This window comes from Fusarium graminearum, chromosome 3 (genome assembly GCF_000240135.3).
Source record: "Fusarium graminearum PH-1 chromosome 3, whole genome shotgun sequence".
Lineage (NCBI taxonomy): Eukaryota > Fungi > Ascomycota > Sordariomycetes > Hypocreales > Nectriaceae > Fusarium > Fusarium graminearum.
The window spans coordinates 2781050-2800939 of NC_026476.1; the positions used below are offsets into that span (position 1 = coordinate 2781050).

The following is a 19890-nucleotide window of genomic DNA, read 5'->3' on the forward strand; positions in this document are numbered from 1 at the left end:
TAAGTTCCCTTCTCTCACTCCATTTACCTTGTCATGATGCTAACAAAGCCATGTCAGCGAAGCAAGCACCTCAAGTGTGACGGAGTGAATCCGTGCTCTCGCTGTGTGACCTCTGGTTCTGAATGCGTTTATGTCGCCTCTAGACGTGGTTACAAAGGCCCTCGACGAAACAACACCAACAGAGTCACGAAACGCCCCAGTCCATCGCCTGGTCGGTCCCAAACACCAAGTCTAAATGGTGATGGCTCCATGTCGCTTCGGTCAACGCACTCTCCCTTTCCAGTATCAATACAGTCTCCTCCTTTAGGCACAGATTCTACCTTTTGGACGCCTTACATAGGTGATGACACATGGAGCTCACCATTACCAACTCCGTTCGTCGATCCCGCTTTAGCCACGAGCAACAGCATGGAGACTGATATGTCTTTCTTTCAACCATACGGCGCTGCAGATCAATCTAACGACATGTTCAATCTCTTTCCTAATCAACACCATGAATCTATTCCAACACAAGCCACAATACCTACTTTTGCCGAACGCTTTATCGACTATTTTTACAACCATTTTCACGCTGCTCATCCATTTGTTTTACCAAGGGCAACTCTTTTCAGCATTGCGCATGAGACAGAATTAGAACCCGTAATCGCCACGATGCGATGGATAGGGTCGCTATATATACCTGCCTGTCCACATCGGGGCCAACTCTTCCAAGAAGCTCACCGATTGGTTTACAAGCATGATCGTCGCAAAGACGGCTTTCTGGTCCAGGCCTTGTTGCTTCTCCTGATCTGTCTCGACGGGCAGGGTCTACAAGAAAAGGCCAGAGAGATACTATCCGAGGTTGAGAGAATTGCCATCGAAATAGGCCTCAATACGATATCCTTTGCCAATATACATGGGCGTGGGATACTAGTGATGGAAGAGAGTTGGCGACGAACTTGGTGGGAGCTCTTTGTGACCGACGGCCTGATTGCTGGGATTCACAAAAAGACAAACTTTCCGCTTTTCGATTTTATGTCTGACGTTGCGCTTCCCTGCGAGGAATACCAATACCTCTCGGAGGTGAGTCTCATTCTTTTTCGTTTTACTAATTAATATGCCTTGACTAACAAGCTACTAAGGAAATCCCACAGCCCAGGCACCTCGAAGACATGGATGATAGTGGCATCTATGGTCTGAACCGTGAGTTCTCATCATTTACATATCGAATTAAATCCGCTCAGATCCTCGGCAAGCTTTTGAGGAGTCGTCCTACTACTGGGCCCGACGATGAAGCCCTTGGCCATATCGAGGCATTGCTCACAGACTGGCGTCGCAGTCTGCCCCAGTCAAAAAAGGATGGGCTATACCAGAGTGGCAGGTTGGACGAGATGATGTTCCAGGCATATATGATAGCCCATATCACGTCGATCCTGCTTCACCAACCGTACTCGCAGTTGAACTTGCCGTCGAGTCAATTGGCTGACCCAAGTACTTTAAATGGCTCGCATAATAGTCTCGATGCCCATACAAAATATACGATATACTCCGCCACAGAAATCAGCAAACTTCTCACCCATCGCGTCTCACTTCTTTCCCATACACACTTCCTCAACTACGCAGTACGAATGTCCTCCGCCATACATCTTACCAAATGGGCTCTGCCTCTTGCGCCGCAGGAAGGCAGCCACAACAATATACGTCGCTTTATTCGACTTAACAACACTGTTTTCTCAAGAATGTCTCCAATTTGGAGCGCTGCTGAGCGAGAAGGTCGCTCAGTGAAAAGCATGGCACAGGACATTTACCAAGGGAAGAAACGACAACAACTTATGCCCCATGTTTGGTATAATATTAGTCACGAAGCGGCTATGGAGATAATCGCAGTGGATGAAGCCATCATGCAAGAGTTTGAGAGCATATCGAGTACGCCTGGCATGTTGGGCCAGTGAACGGATATGAAATCCGCCATAGATATCTAGACATACTGCAGCCTTCAATAATGAGCGATAGGGTTTGTGGCTTATCGAATACTCTTGATTGCATTTACAATTAGTTAATTTCCACGTGCTGCAGAGACAGCTTCAATACGTACGTACTACATTCTAGACCCCGAGGGCCCGAAGGATCCGGCGACAGGGTCTCGTCCAAGCTCAGCCCTGTATCTTACACCAGGTCAGCGGTACCCAATCACGGAGGCATGTTTCAAGGTTTAGATGGATTCGGTAGTTCCTTGCCGGTCTTAGTCGGAGCTGAATAAACACCGATGCAAATAAGATGACGTGGATATTACACAGTCAGACAGTCCCCTCAGGGTATCAGAAAAATTGGCCGCTGGGAGTATAAGAGACGAAATTATTAGATCAGCGTATGCTACTTAGACTATGCTCTTTAGGTTATTTATTTTTGTAACCTAAGATGGAGGTCAACTTTCCTGCTACCCAGTAGAGTCCACAAATTGGTATTCGGATGATTTCAACACATCACTCTTAACAATATTGGATTATATGTTGACTGAAAGTTGTATCTCTGAATTTGAAAGATATCAAAAGGATATCGGAACTAGCCAAGCCTTGGCAAAATAGCTGGATGTAAGAGGGCGAATGGCAACTGCAGGGCCTGTAAAGAATACATCAGATACATCATATTTCACTCCAACGCAACGAACTGCGGGCCGAAAAGGTTTGTGGCTGAGCTAGGTACCATATATAACCTATAGGTAATTCGTGGATTTAATTGTCTGGCCGAATTTGGGCTGAGGCGGACAGTCCGTGGATGACACGGGCAATATTCAAGACGCCGGCGGCTGAGACGCATGTCAGCTTTGTCTCACTCCACTATGAATCAAATAACAATTAATCGAATTTAAGAAGCTGAATTCCCTAGACGTACCATGTATTAATTCCTCCCTTGATATCATCCAGCACTCATAGCACATCATCATGGCACTAAAAGGCTCAGACCACAGTATGGACTCTGAACAACGTCCAGTTGCAGAGAAGCATCTCGTCAACACCACAATTAAAAACTTTACCTGGAGTAATGTCACTGTAACCGTCAAGGATAGAGAGACAAAGCAGCCAAAGGCGATTGTTGACGATGTTCAAGGCATCGTCGAAGCCGGCGAGATCTGCGCCCTCATGGGACCTTCTGGTTGTGGCAAGACAACACTTCTCAACGTGTTAGCACGTCGTCCGACAAATGCGAGCAATGCCGAGGCACAAGTACTTGCCAATGGCAAGCACCTATCTCTTGCAGAGTTTCGAGAAGTATCGTGCTTTGTTGAGCAGGAAGATGCTCTCATTGGATCGTTGACTGTTCGAGAAACACTTGAGTTCTCATCACGGCTGGCTAGTTCAAGGTAAGTCTTTTCCAAGACAAGTATGTAAATGGGCCTGCCTAACTTGTAGTAGCTCCCTATCGAAGAAGGAACGCAACGTTCGTATAGACAACCTCCTCGAATCTTTCGGTCTGGTCGAACAAGCCAATACTCTGATCGGCACACCTATCCGCAAGGGTATATCAGGCGGCCAAAAGCGCCGTGTAGGCGTTGCAAGTCAACTTATTACCAGCCCCAAGCTCCTTTTCCTTGATGAACCTACAAGTGGTCTTGACTCAGCTGCTAGTCTAGAGGTGGTCAAATACCTCCGCGCGGTAGCCAAACGCAACAATCTCATTGTTATCTGCTCTATTCATCAGCCTTCCACGTCAACCTTTAACCTGTTTGACAAGCTGCTTCTTCTCTCAGGCGGAAAGACACATTACTTTGGCCCTGTAAGCAGTGTTACTTCCTATTACGCTCAAGTTGGAGCTCCACTGCCTCAATATGTCAACCCAGCAGAGCATCTACTTGAACTGGTCAATATCGATTTTGCGCAAAATAGGGGTGAAGCGTCGCGAAACCTTGGATCTCTTCAAGATTCTTGGGCGACTTCACAACAGGCGAGCCAAGTCAGCGATGCGATCAAGACTGCCGAATCTTCTGGCGGTGATTGGAGTGTTGAGACTATCGAGAAGAGACCCAGCATGCCGAGCCTCACGTTGACTCTGCTGCACCGAAGCTTCATTAAGAGCTATCGAGATGTTGTGGCTTATGGCATTCGCCTGGCCATGTATTTGGGTTTGGCGATTATGATGGGTACTGTTTGGCTGAGATTGAAGCCAGAACAAGAATCTATCCAACCATTCATCAATGCCATCTTCTTTGGCTCAGCTTTCATGAGTTTTATGGCGGTGGCTTATGTCCCTGCGTTTATCGAGGACCGACTGCAATACGTCAAGGAGCACCACAACGGACTGTACGGCGCCACCGAACTGATCTTGTCCAACTTCTTGATTGGTATACCGTATCTGTTCATTATATCGGCCCTGTTTTCGGTCATCTCATACTGGCTCTCCAACTTCCAGCCCACGGCAACGGCCTTCTTTACATGGGTCATGTGGCTGTTCCTCGACCTGCTGGCAGCCGAATCGCTCGTCGTTTTCATGACGTCGTTGTTTCCAAGCTTTGTCATCTCGCTTGCGCTGGTGGCTTTTGCAAACGGTCTGTGGATGTCTGTTGGCGGGTTCATGGTGCCTCCAACGATCCTCAACGTCTTTTACAAGTATGTGTTCCACTATTGGGACTATCAAAAGTATGTCTTTGAGGGCATGATGGTGAATGAATTTTCGAAGCGTGTGTATAGTTGCGGCAATGGATGTCGTTGCATGTACCAATCAGCTCTAGCGGATCAGTGTAAGATTGATGGACAGGCCGTGCTGGATCAATATGGATATTCTAGTGGTCATTTGGGCAGAAACGTGGGTATCATGATTTCCATCATTGCTGGGTACAGGATTGCAGCGTGGCTGGTCCTCGTGTTGAGAAGATGAGAGGCCTTATTACCTGATGCATGTAATTATTACTTTCCATTTACTTGGTAAAAAAAGCAATTCTAACTGCTTCTACCCGCACACTGCATTAGAAAAATTGACCGTTATGAACATAAGAGACAAAATTATTAGGCCAGCTTATGCTGCTTAGACTGGGGGTTTTAGACTACTTATTTTTATACCCTAAGACTGCATACAAACAGTCTTGGATTATAGCCTGGAAGTTGCATCTTGGACACTAACGAGAACTGATCGATGTACCTGCATACAAAAAATCTTGGCACAAAGCCGGTATCGACACTATGTCTAGCATATCGGCGTAACCGATTGTATCTAGAGAAAGTGCGGTTAGACTCTACTATAATATTTCAACTCGATGGTCTTTGCGTAACAGAATTATTCACAAATCATGACAACTGGGTTACATCTCCCAGGTACAGACGAGACGGATCATACGGCAGCTGGGCCGACGGAGGAAGACAAGAGGTTGGGACAACGCACAGATCGACTAGTCCCCTGACCTGGTCTGACCTGAGCGATATAGTTACATAGAACCATAATGCAAAGGCTGACTTAACACGTCAACTCGATTCGTAGCCGAAGAGTTCGTTTATGTTGGGTTTCAAAAAGTATGCCATGTGGGCTCGATCATGGAGATACGGTGAGAGGAACGGGACGAGTCATTCTTTAGTACGATATGCACGCCTTGTGCATTGGGTTTCTATCAAAAACATGCTGTGTAGCTCGAGGACGTCTAGATGTAGCTCTGGCTGGCCGTTTCAAAGTTAATTAGTCTCTAACACAATGCCATTGTGTTGAATAGTTCTTCAAAGAATAACTCATGGCTTGGAGCAAGAATCTACACCGCTGACGACCACCACCAGTAGCGACATACAGTACGTAGACGTGCCCCACATTTACCATGAAAAGTGCCTAACCTGGCAGGTCCAAGTCCTGTTCTGCCCACTCACTGGACCGCTGTGCGCTACGCCGTATGATGGATGCGCTGGCTAGTCCCCCCAGTCCCGCGGTTTCCCCACCAACCACGCCTAGCAACCAACGGTGACGGGAAGGGCGAACCATCTTCCAAGTCCCCAAGTCCTAATTCTCAAGTCCCAAGTCTTCATTCAAGCTTGGCTTGGTTTGTGTCTCCATCTTCTGTCCTACTACAGACTTTAGAGATTCTCTAACCATTCTCGTCTTTTCCTTCTCTTTGATCTGCTTTTACGACTTTACGACCACCAAGTTAGCACGAGCAACATGTTTCTGTGAGGCATCATAACCCAAGACATCGTCATCCACCTCTCGACCTAGTTATACGCAACTTGCGAAAATACCAACAGTAGATAGCCCACGCATCTTTCTGCATTCCGATCTCGAGACACGATCCGTATCAAGACCCTACAGACATCCACCACTTTATCGCACAAAACATATCGACCCAATCTGAAACAGAACCTCTCTCATTGTCGTCGCCATCATGGCGCCGGCAGCTGGCGAATTCTCTGCACCTGGTGCAGTCAGTTATGATTCCAACACCCAGGTTGTAGGGGATGGGACATGGGATTTCGACAAGAATACGTTTCTATTGCCCAATTTGCAGGGTACCAACTTCGAGACCACCCGCTACAATGGTATTCAATCCAACTCTTGGTATTGTACACTCGATCCGACTAACACTGAGTCACAGGCATGGGAAATCGATTCTCGACACTCACCCAGTATCATGGCCTTGTCTTGGCACACGGTCTTCTGGGTGTCATCGTCTTCCTTTTCCTCATACCTTTTTCTGTCATGACTGCAAGATTCTACTCGCGACGTCCTGGCTGGGCCATTAAGTATCATGCCCAACTAAACGTCTTCTCTGTCTTGCTCTTGGTACCCGTATTTATTCTGGGCTACTTCGCAGTCGGTCCGGAAAGGAGCTTGACTAACCCCCATCATGGAATCGGCGTTGCGATATTTACCCTCTTCCTGGTCCAGGTACTCGGCGGCTGGATCGTTCGTAGGATAACTAAGGCTCGATCTTTGCGCATCATGATTCACCAATGGATTGGACGTTCTATCGCCCTCCTAGGAATGGCACAGATCCCTCTTGGTCTCACCTTGTATGGATCGCCTCTCTACCTATTTATCATGTATGCTGTTTGGATGTTTATACTGGTCATTCTATATTTCATCTTGAGCTGGCGATCTGCCAACCAACGGGACTACTACATGGATGGAACTCGATCAGAAATTCGCTCAGAGATGCGCTCCGAACTGGCACCAACAGAGGATACCCGAACCCGGTTGACCGAGTCTGAGCTGTTCTCCGAATACAAGTCGGAGCCTCCAAAGAACAAGGCCAAGTGGCTGGGCCCTCTCGCTGCTCTTGGTGGATTGGCGGCTTTGGTTCGAGGACGTAACAAGAACCGGAATCTAGACAACGGCAGCCGGGTCCGCAGTCGATCTCCTTCGCTTGATCGTAGCCAAAGACCAGAAGTCGTGGCTTCGAGGAATGGCTCGGCTAGCTACCTCACTGGATATACCGGCGAAAAGTACTCTGACGTTACCGGAAAGGACAACGCAAGCGGCGGAGGAGGCGGCTTCGGAAAGTTCATGGCCGGTCTGGGACTTGGAAAGTTCTTCTCCAAGAAACAACGACCACAAGATGGAGACTATTCCGAGTATTCTGCTGTGTCGACCGAAACACCCAGACGTCACCGTGCAACTCGCAGCGCTCCCAGCATGAGCGATGTGACTAGAACTGATGTGACTAGAACTGAGCTTACCAGCACCACCACACCTGACCGCAATAGAGACCGCCCCTCCGGAAACCGCGGACCGCCACCTGTAATGTCGATGAGGAGTGCTGCTGACGGTACTGAAACTGCTTTGAGCTCACCTCCGCCGTCGGTCACCCCTCGAAGCAAGCGATACGGGCCAAACTCTCGACGCAGTGTTTTTGAAGAGTCGGATTATTCGTCCTATGTTAGCCCGTCTCGACGCCCCCCTCCCGAGAAGTCTGGCGGTGGTTTTGCCAAGGGTTTGTTGGGAGGTCTCGGCTTCGGATGGTTTACGAAGAAGATGGCAGACAGGAAAGCAGCAAAAGAAGATCAGCGCTTGCGTGATGAAGAGGACCTAAGATCTGGCACCTCACTCTCTAGGTTCTCCGCGGACGAATACGACTCTCCTGGCCGACGAGGCGATCGCCGGCCTATTCAACGTCGCCAGACAGGCTACCCTCCTACCGACACGATCTTGTCCTCCGAAATGTCCGAATCAACTATCGAGCCCCGGCCTACTCGAGGCAACTACGTCTCCCCTACTGAGCCACTGGATTCAACCGTTATACCAGCCGGTCGCACAAAAAACCATTCCAGACGAAACAGTGAGCATGTCTCGATGCCCGCGATGCCCCCGGACCCTCGCGGCATCCTAGCACCAATGGCCCCTACTGAAACTACTGCCTCAGGTTTATCACCCGGATCCCGAGTCCAGCGATCTCGCCGCAGCGAGGATGGCTCCCGTCGCGAGCGTTATGCGTCACCCGCCAGTGTTAGCGTGAAGATGAAGGTCCATGATGACAAAAACAAAAACGTGACCCTCCGAAGACTTACGGAAGAAGAAGCAAAGGCAGCCCGTGGCCGAAGAGACTCCGCTAGTAGCCTTTCCGGACTCGAATCACCCACGCAAGGTCGCCGTTATCGAAGAGACTCTAGCCACAAGCGGACCGAGTCAGCTGCTGAGCGAAGAGCAGAGGAAGACGATGATATAGCTTCTTTGGCCCCTCCTAACCCTACCTTTGCGAAACAGAAACGACGAGGCAAAGATTCCGCATATTATTCTGGACAACCGGCACCAGCACCAGCACTAGGCACCTCGCCACAATTCAACCAGACAGTTTCAAGTCTGGCTGAAAGTCACGGCACCTGGAGTTGCATCACTCCTTCTGTGAATACCTCTGCTGCTCCTGGGCCTGGCATTGCGGCAGGCGAGGGATCTGCTGCTGCGGAGAACCGACGGAATCGAAGACGACAGGAGAGAAGACGTGCCAGCGGACAAACCACAGATGCCCCTACCGGCAATGCCGACATGTTTGATTAAGCTGGGAGAGGTTGAGGAAAAGTTCACCTGCCAGCGCCACATTGACTGGCAGACAACAGGTGAAGGACAAAAGTGATGCATCGTGGAATGGAATCCTAGCATGAACGGCGTTCTGGAGGGAACTTTGCAAATTTAGTAGTGCCACGTCATGTCACGTCGTTTTCAATGCTTGTTTGCAGATAGACTTGTTGAAGGATGGATGATACTGATGTCGATATACGAACGACGAACTGATTGATTTATTGATTTATTGATTTGAGAATGGTAAATAGTATATGGCAATTTTCTTATAACTAGAGTACGAAGAGATCCACATAGGATTGACGATAATGAATCCATAATTGCGTTTTTTATATGTATTGAATACATGTGCATGTGATTATGATCTCTCAGAGTGACATAGCTAAATAATAATGAAATTAATGGCTTATATCAAGTTCAAGCTCCTCCAAAAAGTCCAATTCCAACGACTCCACCCTCCTCCATGCAAGCTCCACTACGTAATCCACCAGGGTCGGCGACAGCTGTTCTAAAACAGCCAAACATTCATGTCCCCTCAGAGCAGAGGCCACTGTCAATATTTAATCTTCTTTTCTTTCTCTTCATTTCCTTCCTCTGTATAATCCATATAAAGACTCTTTGCTAAACCAATGGCCTTTCAGTAGGCCTCAATTCCACTGCGATAGCGACCACGTTCCCTGACTTGAATAATCCATCAAGATGGCACCAAAGCCGAAAGCCAAACCCAAGGCTCAGCAACAGACTCCGCAAACCGAGCATCAAAAGATCGCTGAGCAATGGGCTAAAGCTGAGCGCGCACGAGCTGCTCAGCAGACCGCCAATGCCAGGTTCGGACTCCCACCCGCCGATGAGAACGTCGAGGTTCTAGAGCAACGACGCGAGGCACTCGACCAGAGAAGACGCAAGACAAACGAGAAGAGCTGGCGATGGGCTGCTGGATTCTGGGTCGTTGTACTCGCTATCCACGCGCTAGGAATCTGGCTCTTTACTGGTGGCTTTCTGCTGACGCGGTTGGTGTTGGAGGATAAGTCGAACTGTACTATACCTCCAATTGAGAATACCAAGGGCCTGTTGAACGTCGATCGGGGTTGCTGGCACCCTAAGTCGTTTGACCGAGCTGTTGTGGTCCTCATTGACGCGCTTCGCTACGACTTTACCGTTCCCGAGGATCCGGCGCAGGCTCAGCATTTCCACAATGCCTTTCCCTACCTCTACGAGACCGCCGTCAAGTCCCCTCAGAATGCCTTCCTTCGACCTTTCATCGCAGATCCACCCACGGCTACAATGCAGAGACTCAAGGGTCTTACGACGGGAACGTTGCCGACCTTTGTTGATGTTGGAAGCAGCTTCGGTGGTTCTGCTATCGATGAGGACAACCTGTTGATGCAGCTGAAGGACGCCGGCAAGAAGATTGCTCACATTGGCGATGATACATGGTGGTCTCTTTTCCCGGGTTACTTTGAGCCTAACATCAGCAAGGCTTACGATAGCTTCAACGTATGGGATCTTCACACTGTCGATAATGGTGTAATTGACAACATCTTCCCATTGCTGAAGCCAGAGCGAAAGGGTGATTGGGATCTTCTCATTGGACACTGTCTCGGAGTTGATCATGCAGGCCACCGATACGGACCCGATCACCCTGCCATGGGTGCAAAGCTTCGCCAGATGGACGATTTCATTCGCAAGATGGTCGAGAGCATAGACGACAAGACTCTTCTAGTTGTTATGGGAGACCACGGCATGGATAGCAAGGGTGACCACGGCGGCGAGAGCGACGACGAAGTTGAGGCTGCTCTCTGGATGTACTCCAAGAAGCCCTTCTTTGGTAGAACTTCCCGCGACTTTGCTGTTCCTCCGGCCAATGCCAAGATTCGACCGGTGAACCAGATCGATCTTGTTCCTACTCTCGCTCTCCTTTTGGGTATTCCTATCCCGTTCAACAACCTGGGAGGACCCATTGAAGAGGCCTTTGCTGGTGTCAAGGGCAACGACTGGCGTAACCTTGCTGCTGTTTCGCGAGTTGCTTCAGCTGGCATTGAGAGATACCAAGCAGCTTACCACAAGGCTCGTGGTCTTGTCCAGGCGGAAGGAATTGAGTCACCTGTTGCTCTCTGGCAAGCTGCCCTTGCCATTGCCAAGAACGATCGCGATGCTCATGTTGCCTTTTCCAAATTCCAAGAGTGCACGCTATCTGTTTGCAAAGACCTTTGGGCCCGCTTCGACGTTCCCCGCATGGTCATGGGCATTGTCGTCTTTGGGTTCGGTCTTGTCCTGCTTATGATGTACTCGTCTCGCGATGAAGAGGATGAGTATGTCATTATGAACGACGCCGAACTTGACTACGCGGAGAAGAAGCTCGAGCTCCTGTCTTTCAAGGAGAACGACCCCGAGATTGAGGATAACTTCCATAAGAACGTCCTCAAGGGTCTTTGGGACCCCAAGATCTTGTTCACTGTTTCTGTTCTCACTGCTGTCGGCATGTATCGTCAGCACCCTATTGAAGGCCTTGTTGCGCTCGTAGCTGTACTTTTCATGGCTGGCCTCAGCTCATCCCTTCATGAGGCGGGCAAGACCATTCTCAATGTCTTCCCCTCATCTTTCTGGGTCTGGATGGCTGTGGTCTTCACTGTTAGCCAGTCTATTGGATTTGCATCCAACTCATACACTATTTGGGAGGACTCAATCCTCCTCTTCTTCATCACCACCTTCGGTATTGCTAGCGCTGTCTCTGCTTTCCGAATCGAATCTCGACGTGAGAGATACTTGGGTATCTACCACTCTGTCGCCTTTGTCGTTCTCGGCCGTATCGCCTCTTACTCGAAGCTCTGCCGCGAGGAGCAGATGCCCTACTGCACTTCCACCTACTACGCTTCCTCCACCTCCTCTACCTCTGCGACATGGCAACTGCTCATTCCCTTTGTTGTCTGCCTTGTCCTTCCCGCCATCATCAAGTCTTTCCTAGTTACAAGCCGATCATACGAGGGCATTGCCCCTACGTGGATTGGCTTGGCTATCCGCGGAGGCTTATTCCTCTCTGCTTTGTACTGGGTTATTGACGCTGCCGACAATGGAGGCTGGCTCGAGGGACGACTCGGCGATGGAGCCTTGAAGACCGTCGGTGTCTACTTGGCTCAAACCGTTCTCGCTCTAGCTTTTGTCGCTGGAAGCACTGTGTTTGTCTGGGCTCCTCCCTGTGTGTCTATCCTTCAATCCTCTGGAGCTGCCGGTCGACCAATTGTTACTATCATTGGGTACGGCAACGCCGTCGGTGCTCGCTATCTGCTGTTGCCTCTCAACATCCTCTTGGGCTGTTTCCTCCTCACGAAGCCCATGGGAGGTGGTGCTCTTGCCATTATGTTCTGGCAGATCCTCACGCTAGCTGAGCTTCTTGATCTCAACGAGCTCAAGACAAGCCCTATTGGTCCTGTGATGCTCGCCATCCTTGGAAACTTTTACTACTTCAAGACCGGCCACCAGGCCGTTCTGTCTAGCATCCAATGGGACAGCGCCTTTATCCCCCTCTTCACCATCCGGTACCCTTGGACGCCTATCGTTGTGGTTCTCAACAGCTTCGCTGGTCAGATCATCGCTGCTGCATCCGTGCCACTTTTGGCTCTGTGGAAGGTCGGTCCCAAGCAGAAGGGAGTCATGGAGACAGCTACCCGCAGCATTGGCGTTTTCGTCATCTTTTACGCCGTTGAGGCCCTGGCTACCATGAGCTGGGCTGGCTGGCTCCGTCGCCACTTGATGCTCTACCGTGTGTTCAGCCCTCGTTTCATGCTTTCCAGCACCGTTCTTCTTGTACTTGACTTGGTGATCATCCTGGTGACCATGACGGGTTTACGAAGCAACATGATGTCTCTTGGCGAGGTGTTTGGGTGGGCTGATTAGTTTTTGTGTCATTGGAGGGAACGATGTGTATGATATGTTTACAGATGTGAAAGGTCTGTGGTCTTTCATTTTTGCTGTTCGCATTACGAATCAAATTAGAAAAAAGGGAGGCAAATTCATTGACATATATGACAGGCGTTTTGCCGGGTCTTTCTGGCTTAACATTTATTGTAGCACAACAGCATTTTCTAGTATACAATCATACCATATGCAATACATCATTATGTTGGACGTATCTTTTTTACTTGCTGACAACATCTGCTGTTCCTTTGACAGCCATTCCTCCTTCTGGTCCCTCGATCCAAACGTCCCATCGTCCCTCCACGCCTTCGTTTTTTGATACTCTGCGGACATTGATGCTCATGGTCTCGTTGACATAGAGCGGCGCATAATTTCTGTAACTGAATTTTTGAACAGATGCCCCAGAGCCAACCTGGTCGTTCAGAACGCGGAGCATCAAGGCAAGAGTGAATGGGCCATGGACGAGAAGTGACCGATGACCATCTACTTCTCGAGCGAACTGCGGGTCAAAGTGAATCGAGTGCGCGTTGAAGGAGAGAGCCGAAAAGTGAAATAGATGTGTAGGCGATGGGGTGAGAGAGATGGAATAAGAAGGTGGGTGAGGATCTAGAGCTTCATGTCAGTAATGCTCTTTGGATATAAAATAGATGCAAGCTTACATTTGAGAAGACGTGCAGGCGATGACGCAGATTCTTTTTCCTCCCTCATGAATACCAATGTCCTTCTCTCCTCAATATCCCACTCTTCTCTCCCCTCTACTTCATGACCGTTTCCGTATCTCCTCCAAATATCAACATATACTTTTTCCTCACCCTCTTTACCTTTCAAGGCAACATCCTCTATCTTCTCCCTGCAGATCGCCGGCCTAGCATCAAGCTTCATTCCCTCACCCCGGAAGATAACCTCGCCGCCCGCCCAAACACGCCGAGTATATGGCGAACCAGGCGAGTGGTCAGGATCCGCACCGTCGGGGATGAGCTGTGAAGGGGGCAACTGGATAGGAAAGTAGACTAGGTGATGGCCTTGAGGAAGATCCTTAGGAGGCGAAGATATTATTGGCGATGAGGGACAATGGTAGAGAAGGTCATTGATAGTGGTGTTTAGAAGATGAGAGGGCATGGGTGTTAGATAGTCCGGTATTATCTTGGGAGGATGGGCTTTGAGAGCTGAAATGATGGTAGATGGTGTCTGTATACTGTATCGTCTCTGTAGACGTAGGCCAGACTGGCGAATGAACGATGACATTAACCTCATAGTGAAACTCGATTGGCCAAACAGATAGAGATGGGGGAATATGCGATTTTGACCTGCTTGAAGTTGTTTGGTGATCCTTGCAATAGTTAAATTGAATCATTGATGTTTTGAAGTGGGGAAGTTGAAGGCGCAAAATCTGGCAATGGCAGTCTAAATGCGCAGACTCAAATGATGGAATTAAACTGTTCTATTTTCAGCGCTGTGCTTTTTACCATGCCAAGTTATGTGCAAATCGACCTAAAAAAGAATGAGTAGCTGGATGATCTTTGCTCGATACTGGACTGTGCATTTACGGGTCACGAGTCCCGGCCTGGTTGTCACGATATGCAAGCCACCCAAGTTGTCATGACCCACGCTCAGCATCATTTTTTACATCAAACATCAAGATATAGGTATTCAAGATCATGAACAAACTTTTCAATTTATCTCTTTCCTTCCAAGGCATCTATGTAATTTTCCATGCCTGTTTCTTATCACCAAGGCTGCTGTTAGGCATCTATCATGAAATATGAAACTTGCCCGTTGCGTCTAGGCCAGCCTCAACCGAGTTCATCGGACAAGGGGGCGCATTCCGGGTTAAATATGCCCGAGATGAATCCAGTTATCATTTTCGCCTTGATTATCAATTGTGTGACAGATCACTCAATACTGGCCTCTCATTAGGAGGCATCCTTTTGAAGCTGTGCTTTTTCGGGCACGGCCAAGGGAAATCCCAATTGGTGTCAGACTCTCAGCCATAACTTTACAGGAGCTCAGAGGGAGTCTTGACATTGTTCTTAGCAGCCCAAGACTGAAGGTCAGCACGGCAGTTGTCAAGAGCACCGTGAAGGTTGAATTGGGTCTCAACACCATCAATACGATGAGTAGAGTTGATGTTCTTAACCATGGTGATTTGGAAGCAAGTAGCACTGCCCTGGCGGGAGATGATGGTGGAGTAGGCAAGGAAGAACTCCCAGATGCGGAACCACCGTTTGCCGTACTTGGCCTCGACCTTGTCCCTGTTGTCCATCCAGTTGCGGTACCATCTCCAGAGAGTAGCAGAGTAGTGAACACCGATGGTATCGATATGCTTGATCTCGAAACCAGTACCCTCGAGCTTGTCGACAACCCAGCCGAGAGGAGTAGAAGCGTCAGCGCCAGGGAAGATGTACTTGTTCATGAAGAGACCCCAGGTCAGATCCTCGTACTGCCAAGCCTTGCGGATACCGGCGTACTGAAGGAAGAAAACACCATCGTCGTCAAGCATGTCGTGAACCTGCTTAAGGAAGCTAGAGAAGTGACGAATACCAACGTGCTCAGACATCTCAAGAGAGGTAATCTTCTTGTAGCCGCCAACGGGAACGGGAATATCTCGGTAGTCCTTGCAAACAATTCGGCTCTGCTCCTCGGGGATACCAACCTTGCGCATGCTGCTGTTGCCCCAAGCGGTCTGGTTACGGCCGAGAGTGACACCAGTGACGTTGGCACCGTACTGCTCGCTAGCGAAGCGGGCAAGGGTACCCCAACCACAGCCAATATCGAGCATAGAGTCGCCCTTGGTGAGACCAATCTTCTCGCAAACAACGGTGAGTTTGTTGTCCTGGAGCTCCTCAAGAGTCTCCTCGCGGTTGATGTCAGAGATGATACCGGAGGTGTAGATCATGCGAGGGCCAAGGAACCAGCCGTAGAAATCATCACCACGGTCGTAGTGGTCGCGGACCTGCTCCTCGTCTGGCAAATGTTAGTTGGTTTTGTTACTAGATTGTCGGAGAGGATACATACCCTGAGAACGAGTGTGCATGATAACCTCGGGCATCATGCCAAACAGGAAGAACTTGATAAGGCCAATGGTAAAGCGGAAGCTAACCCAGTCGTGGCGCTGCTCCATGACCTCAAGGCAGTCACCCTTGAAGTCAACATCGCCGTCAAAGTACATTTCGTAGAAAGTCTCCATAGGAATCTTGTTGGTGCCACGGTACTTGGCACGATCGGCCTCCTTCTTGAATTCGAGGTAGTGCTCGACACCACGGTTGGGAAGGCGAACCTTCTCATTCTTGCGGGGGCTGATGGCGGAAATGGTCAACCACCAGGCAGCGAGCATGGGAAGATCGACAATGATGGCGAAGAACAGGGTGGTCTTGAAGCCACCACCGACCTTCCAGCTGAGCCACCAGGGGACGATGGTCAGGATAGAGATGAGGACATAGTTGTTGAAGGTGTCAGAACCAGAGCCATCGGCGGGAAGAGGAGCGTTCTTGATGGCTGGGTACTGCGAGGGTGGTTGTTAGATGATATTTTGCAGAAAAGGCACGAAGAGGACAGCAATCGTGCATGCATGCATGATATCAAGACTTACCCTGGTAGTAGGAACACCAACGTTCTCAAGCTTGTCAAAGTCAGGCTTGGGAAAGGCGGGAGTTTTAACGAACTCGAAGTCGAGGCCGGTTACGCCTGATTTCTCTGCCATGATGACGACAGATCTCAATGGCTATCAGAAGCTATGAGATGATGAAGAGAAGAGGGAGAGAAGATGATGTTGGCGGGTTTATTTTTTAAGAAGGACGAGCATTTCGTGGGGCAGCTGGAGGGGCCCAGAAAGGGAGGGAGCTCTGGCCCAGGTTGGAGGGGAGGGGCGGTGTAAAAAATAGGGTCCAAAACCATCTTAATAAACGTTGATTGGCTGTAGGCCCTGAACTGAACCCCCCCCTAGACTCACCAAGATTGACACTATCCCGGTAGTTTCGAGGTGTTCTTTTCAACGTTGATAGGGGCTAATAGCGGTAGAGCTTGACATGTCTCGGAGCAGGACGGGACACATCAGCCATTTTACAGCCATTTTGCAGCCATCTTCAACTCTCTTGGGGCGGCATCGAATACGATAGAAGCAATGAATACTGGATTGATTGTGTGTTGCTTTCTCAAGGTTCAATTGACATACATCATTCTGCAATCGGTAACCAATTACATACACCAGTTAGCACACAATACGCAGGTACAGCTTCAGATCAGCCACTCATTGTCCCTCAACCATTGTCGATCTAGCCCCCACTAACTCGAATTGCAAATATCCAATGCCAGCAAAATAATAGGAGTGACCCCAAAGATCAGCCTCGTTCTCGACTCTTCTCTAATTCGTACTCGGCTTTCTTGGACAGATACGAACGACTACATGGTTGGTTCTTGTTTCTACAGGGCCCGTTGGTCTCATGCACGACACTCCAACTCTCTCCAGGTCTAATCGCAGAGCCCCTCTTTTTGCATCTGAGGATACGTGGCCCTTTGACTTCAACAGAGTTGGGTCGAGGAGAGGAGGCCACTTTTCAAGCTACCGCTAGTGAGAAATGGTCTCGGCTGACCCCTGCTGGCTGGTTTATGGTTATGTACTCGTGCTCTGGTCAAAATGTTTCATTACTGGATTAAACATGTTTGCATCTGATTTGCTCCATGCCAACAGGACCCTTAGTGTTGCAGACCTTCTGTCAAGGCTTAGCACCATGTTTTAAGATGTCTGATACCGAGATTTTAAGCTGAATTTATCTTTTTTAAAAGAGTACATGCGCCGCGGATTATCATCTCTACTATTGGGAGCCGAACTTCTACTCTAGGCCTGGATCCGTACAGCAAAGGGGACAAAATGTGTTTCTTAGATTCAAGCTTACCTTTGGTCTCGTCTGTACTAGCCAGGGTTCTTTCTTCATGAACTATTGTTCTAGAAAAATACCGAAAGTGAACTGCATTAGAATCTTATTGTTCAAACACGTCGACACCACAAACATTCTTCCCTTGCATCTCCCGACTGATTTCCTCAGGACGCATTTAAACTTGTACACATGACCTATCGGCACAGAAATGGTCAACCTTAAAGACACATGTAGAAATCATATTTCCGTAGGGTTAGGGCAATAATCAGCCATCTTCTTCCTGTGCTCTATCCAATTCACACTTCCATATCCAACTCTACCAACCACAGGTATACTGGCATTGCCAAGCCTCAACAAGGCTTACATAAGGTTTTAAGGGTCCATTCGTGCAAGGATGGTTCAGGTAGCTGGGCAGGGGGAGACAGAACTTGGTCCCTGGGTCAAAGCCACAACCAGCAGTCTATCATTGCTAAGGCATCTAGACCCAGTAGGTAGCAGAAAAGTTGGCCTCTTAAGTCTTAGGGTATAAAAATAAGTAGTCTAAAAACCCTGGTCTAAGCAGCATAAGCTGGCCTAATAATTTTGTCTCTTATGTTCCCAGTGGTCAATTTTTCTGATACCCTGAGGGCCATATCGCTCACGACGGTTACTTTGAGATACTAACTTGTCTCAATGGTGATATCGATCCAGTGCAATTATCCGGCATGTCCCTCGATAATTTTCAATTTTCCACTGAGTGAGTCCAAGTCGGTACTGTCACAGCTGAAGGGACCACTTACATCTCTTCGACGCTACTTTATTATGAACATCGAATAAGAAAGGTCCATGATAAGTCACCCCTGATTCTATCTTGGAATCGTCACTTGTAGATATGGTCTTCATTTGTGTAACTCCCATTGTAGCACAAATTGACGACACGGGATCGCTGAAACCTCTTCTTGTAGCTCCATCGTCGTTTGAAACTTACTCGTCATTCACCACACTTACCAAGCACATCTTGATGTATCAATACATTGGGTGGGGATTAAGTCACTACATTCATCGAACACTGTGGTTTCGTGCGTTGTGTTCGCGTTTGGAAGAAGCGAACGAAGCATGAAACTATATCATACCAAGTAGCATACCACTGTCATTTACTGAAAATAGAGAATTCATCAATGATGTTGCAACAGTCCATAGTCAAGATGTATCGATGGATACCTAGTGTTGGCATAAGGGAAAGCCAGACGGAGCTTCAAGTCGGACGAAGATCCAACATGATGGCCCATGGGTAAATACTACGCCCACATGTTAGTTCCTCACAGTTGGCAGGTGTGTCATAGGTACAGTTACAAGTCCCATCATGCGCTAGAAGGACTTGGGTGGTTTCGAGTGATGGTACTGCAGTCGAATGTGTCGGTTACTTCAATCCTGTGGACGTATCGCGGCTTCAGCCCTCGTCGAGCTTGAATCAGGAAATAGCGCGAACTTGATGTGGCACTTCGAGAAAATGGGATGCCAATGTTAAGAGAATGGGAGGAAGGACGATCTATGCACAGTGCACCTACCTACGTAGGTAGGCAGGCTTGAGAGAAAGGGATGATAGAGCTCGTGATCAATCAGGGGCATTCATAGGGTAGAGTCTCATGCATCTGCAACCTGCATAACAAGACGTAGAGGTATATATGTGATTTAGGAAGATGTCTTTCTCGTACCCGTACTAGCGGCAGGCAAACATAATATATACCTTCCCGCTTGAGATATCTGGGTTCTGCTCCGTAAACCGGTCTAGGCCAGAAAAGGTTGCTCAACTTTTCTGGCAGGGCCATATGGCTTACAACTTGGTGGTGGGGTATACAATTTCTGACGTGTTTGTCCGCTAAGAATTGCCTAGCTTCAACGGTTGCCCGCGATGAGTGCACGTTCCTGGCTTTGGTATGTGTAACAAAGCCCTGCTAGTATAGGTCCGATAAGTTAAAGGAATTGATGGGTCTGTATTATACTTTGAGTGGTCTACGCTATATCCGGTGGCTTTGTATGTTGCTGGTTACCTGTAGGTAGTAGACAGGTAATAGAGATATACATTCACTTTACTACGCATGGCTCTTTCCCTCTGATGTTTTAATGAGGTAAGGTGTAGGTCATGATGACGAACCAGTGT

The 19890-nt window shown here is 48.7% G+C and overlaps 6 protein-coding genes across 6 annotated transcripts; 4 read left to right on the plus strand and 2 right to left on the minus strand.

The window, feature by feature from the left end:
- Window positions 1–915: 915 nt before the first annotated feature.
- On the plus strand, window positions 916–2195 carry FGSG_05588 (uncharacterized protein; the record flags this gene model as incomplete). The annotated part of the gene is made up of 3 exons (XM_011325842.1): window positions 916–1062; window positions 1134–1905; window positions 2089–2195. The coding sequence occupies 3 exons, from the start codon at window positions 916–918 to the stop codon at window positions 2193–2195; spliced, it is 1026 nt and encodes a 341-aa protein (XP_011324144.1).
- A 726-nt stretch (window positions 2196–2921) lies between these two features.
- Window positions 2922–4851, plus strand: FGSG_05589 (uncharacterized protein; the record flags this gene model as incomplete). The annotated part of the gene is made up of 2 exons (XM_011325843.1): window positions 2922–3340; window positions 3393–4851. The coding sequence occupies 2 exons, from the start codon at window positions 2922–2924 to the stop codon at window positions 4849–4851; spliced, it is 1878 nt and encodes a 625-aa protein (XP_011324145.1).
- Window positions 4852–6331: 1480 nt separating this feature from the next.
- FGSG_05590 (uncharacterized protein) lies at window positions 6332–8960 on the plus strand (the record flags this gene model as incomplete). Its single annotated transcript, XM_011325844.1, has 2 exons — window positions 6332–6485; window positions 6542–8960. 2 exons carry the CDS (start codon window positions 6332–6334, stop codon window positions 8938–8940), a joined length of 2553 nt encoding a protein of 850 aa, XP_011324146.1. The 3' UTR covers window positions 8941–8960.
- Window positions 8961–9660: 700 nt separating this feature from the next.
- FGSG_05591 (uncharacterized protein) lies at window positions 9661–12855 on the plus strand (the record flags this gene model as incomplete). Its single annotated transcript, XM_011325845.1, has 1 exon — window positions 9661–12855. One exon carries the CDS (start codon window positions 9661–9663, stop codon window positions 12853–12855), a length of 3195 nt encoding a protein of 1064 aa, XP_011324147.1.
- Window positions 12856–13096: 241 nt separating this feature from the next.
- On the minus strand, window positions 13097–14130 carry FGSG_05592 (uncharacterized protein; the record flags this gene model as incomplete). The annotated part of the gene is made up of 2 exons (XM_011325846.1): window positions 13097–13482; window positions 13536–14130. The coding sequence occupies 2 exons, from the start codon at window positions 14128–14130 to the stop codon at window positions 13097–13099; spliced, it is 981 nt and encodes a 326-aa protein (XP_011324148.1).
- A 400-nt stretch (window positions 14131–14530) lies between these two features.
- On the minus strand, window positions 14531–16614 carry FGSG_05593 (uncharacterized protein). Its single transcript, XM_011325847.1, has 3 exons — window positions 16466–16614; window positions 15892–16378; window positions 14531–15840 (listed from the first exon to the last, which is right to left on the minus strand). Exons 1-3 carry the CDS (start codon window positions 16574–16576, stop codon window positions 14873–14875), a joined length of 1566 nt encoding a protein of 521 aa, XP_011324149.1. The 5' UTR covers window positions 16577–16614; the 3' UTR covers window positions 14531–14872.
- Window positions 16615–19890: the final 3276 nt, after the last annotated feature.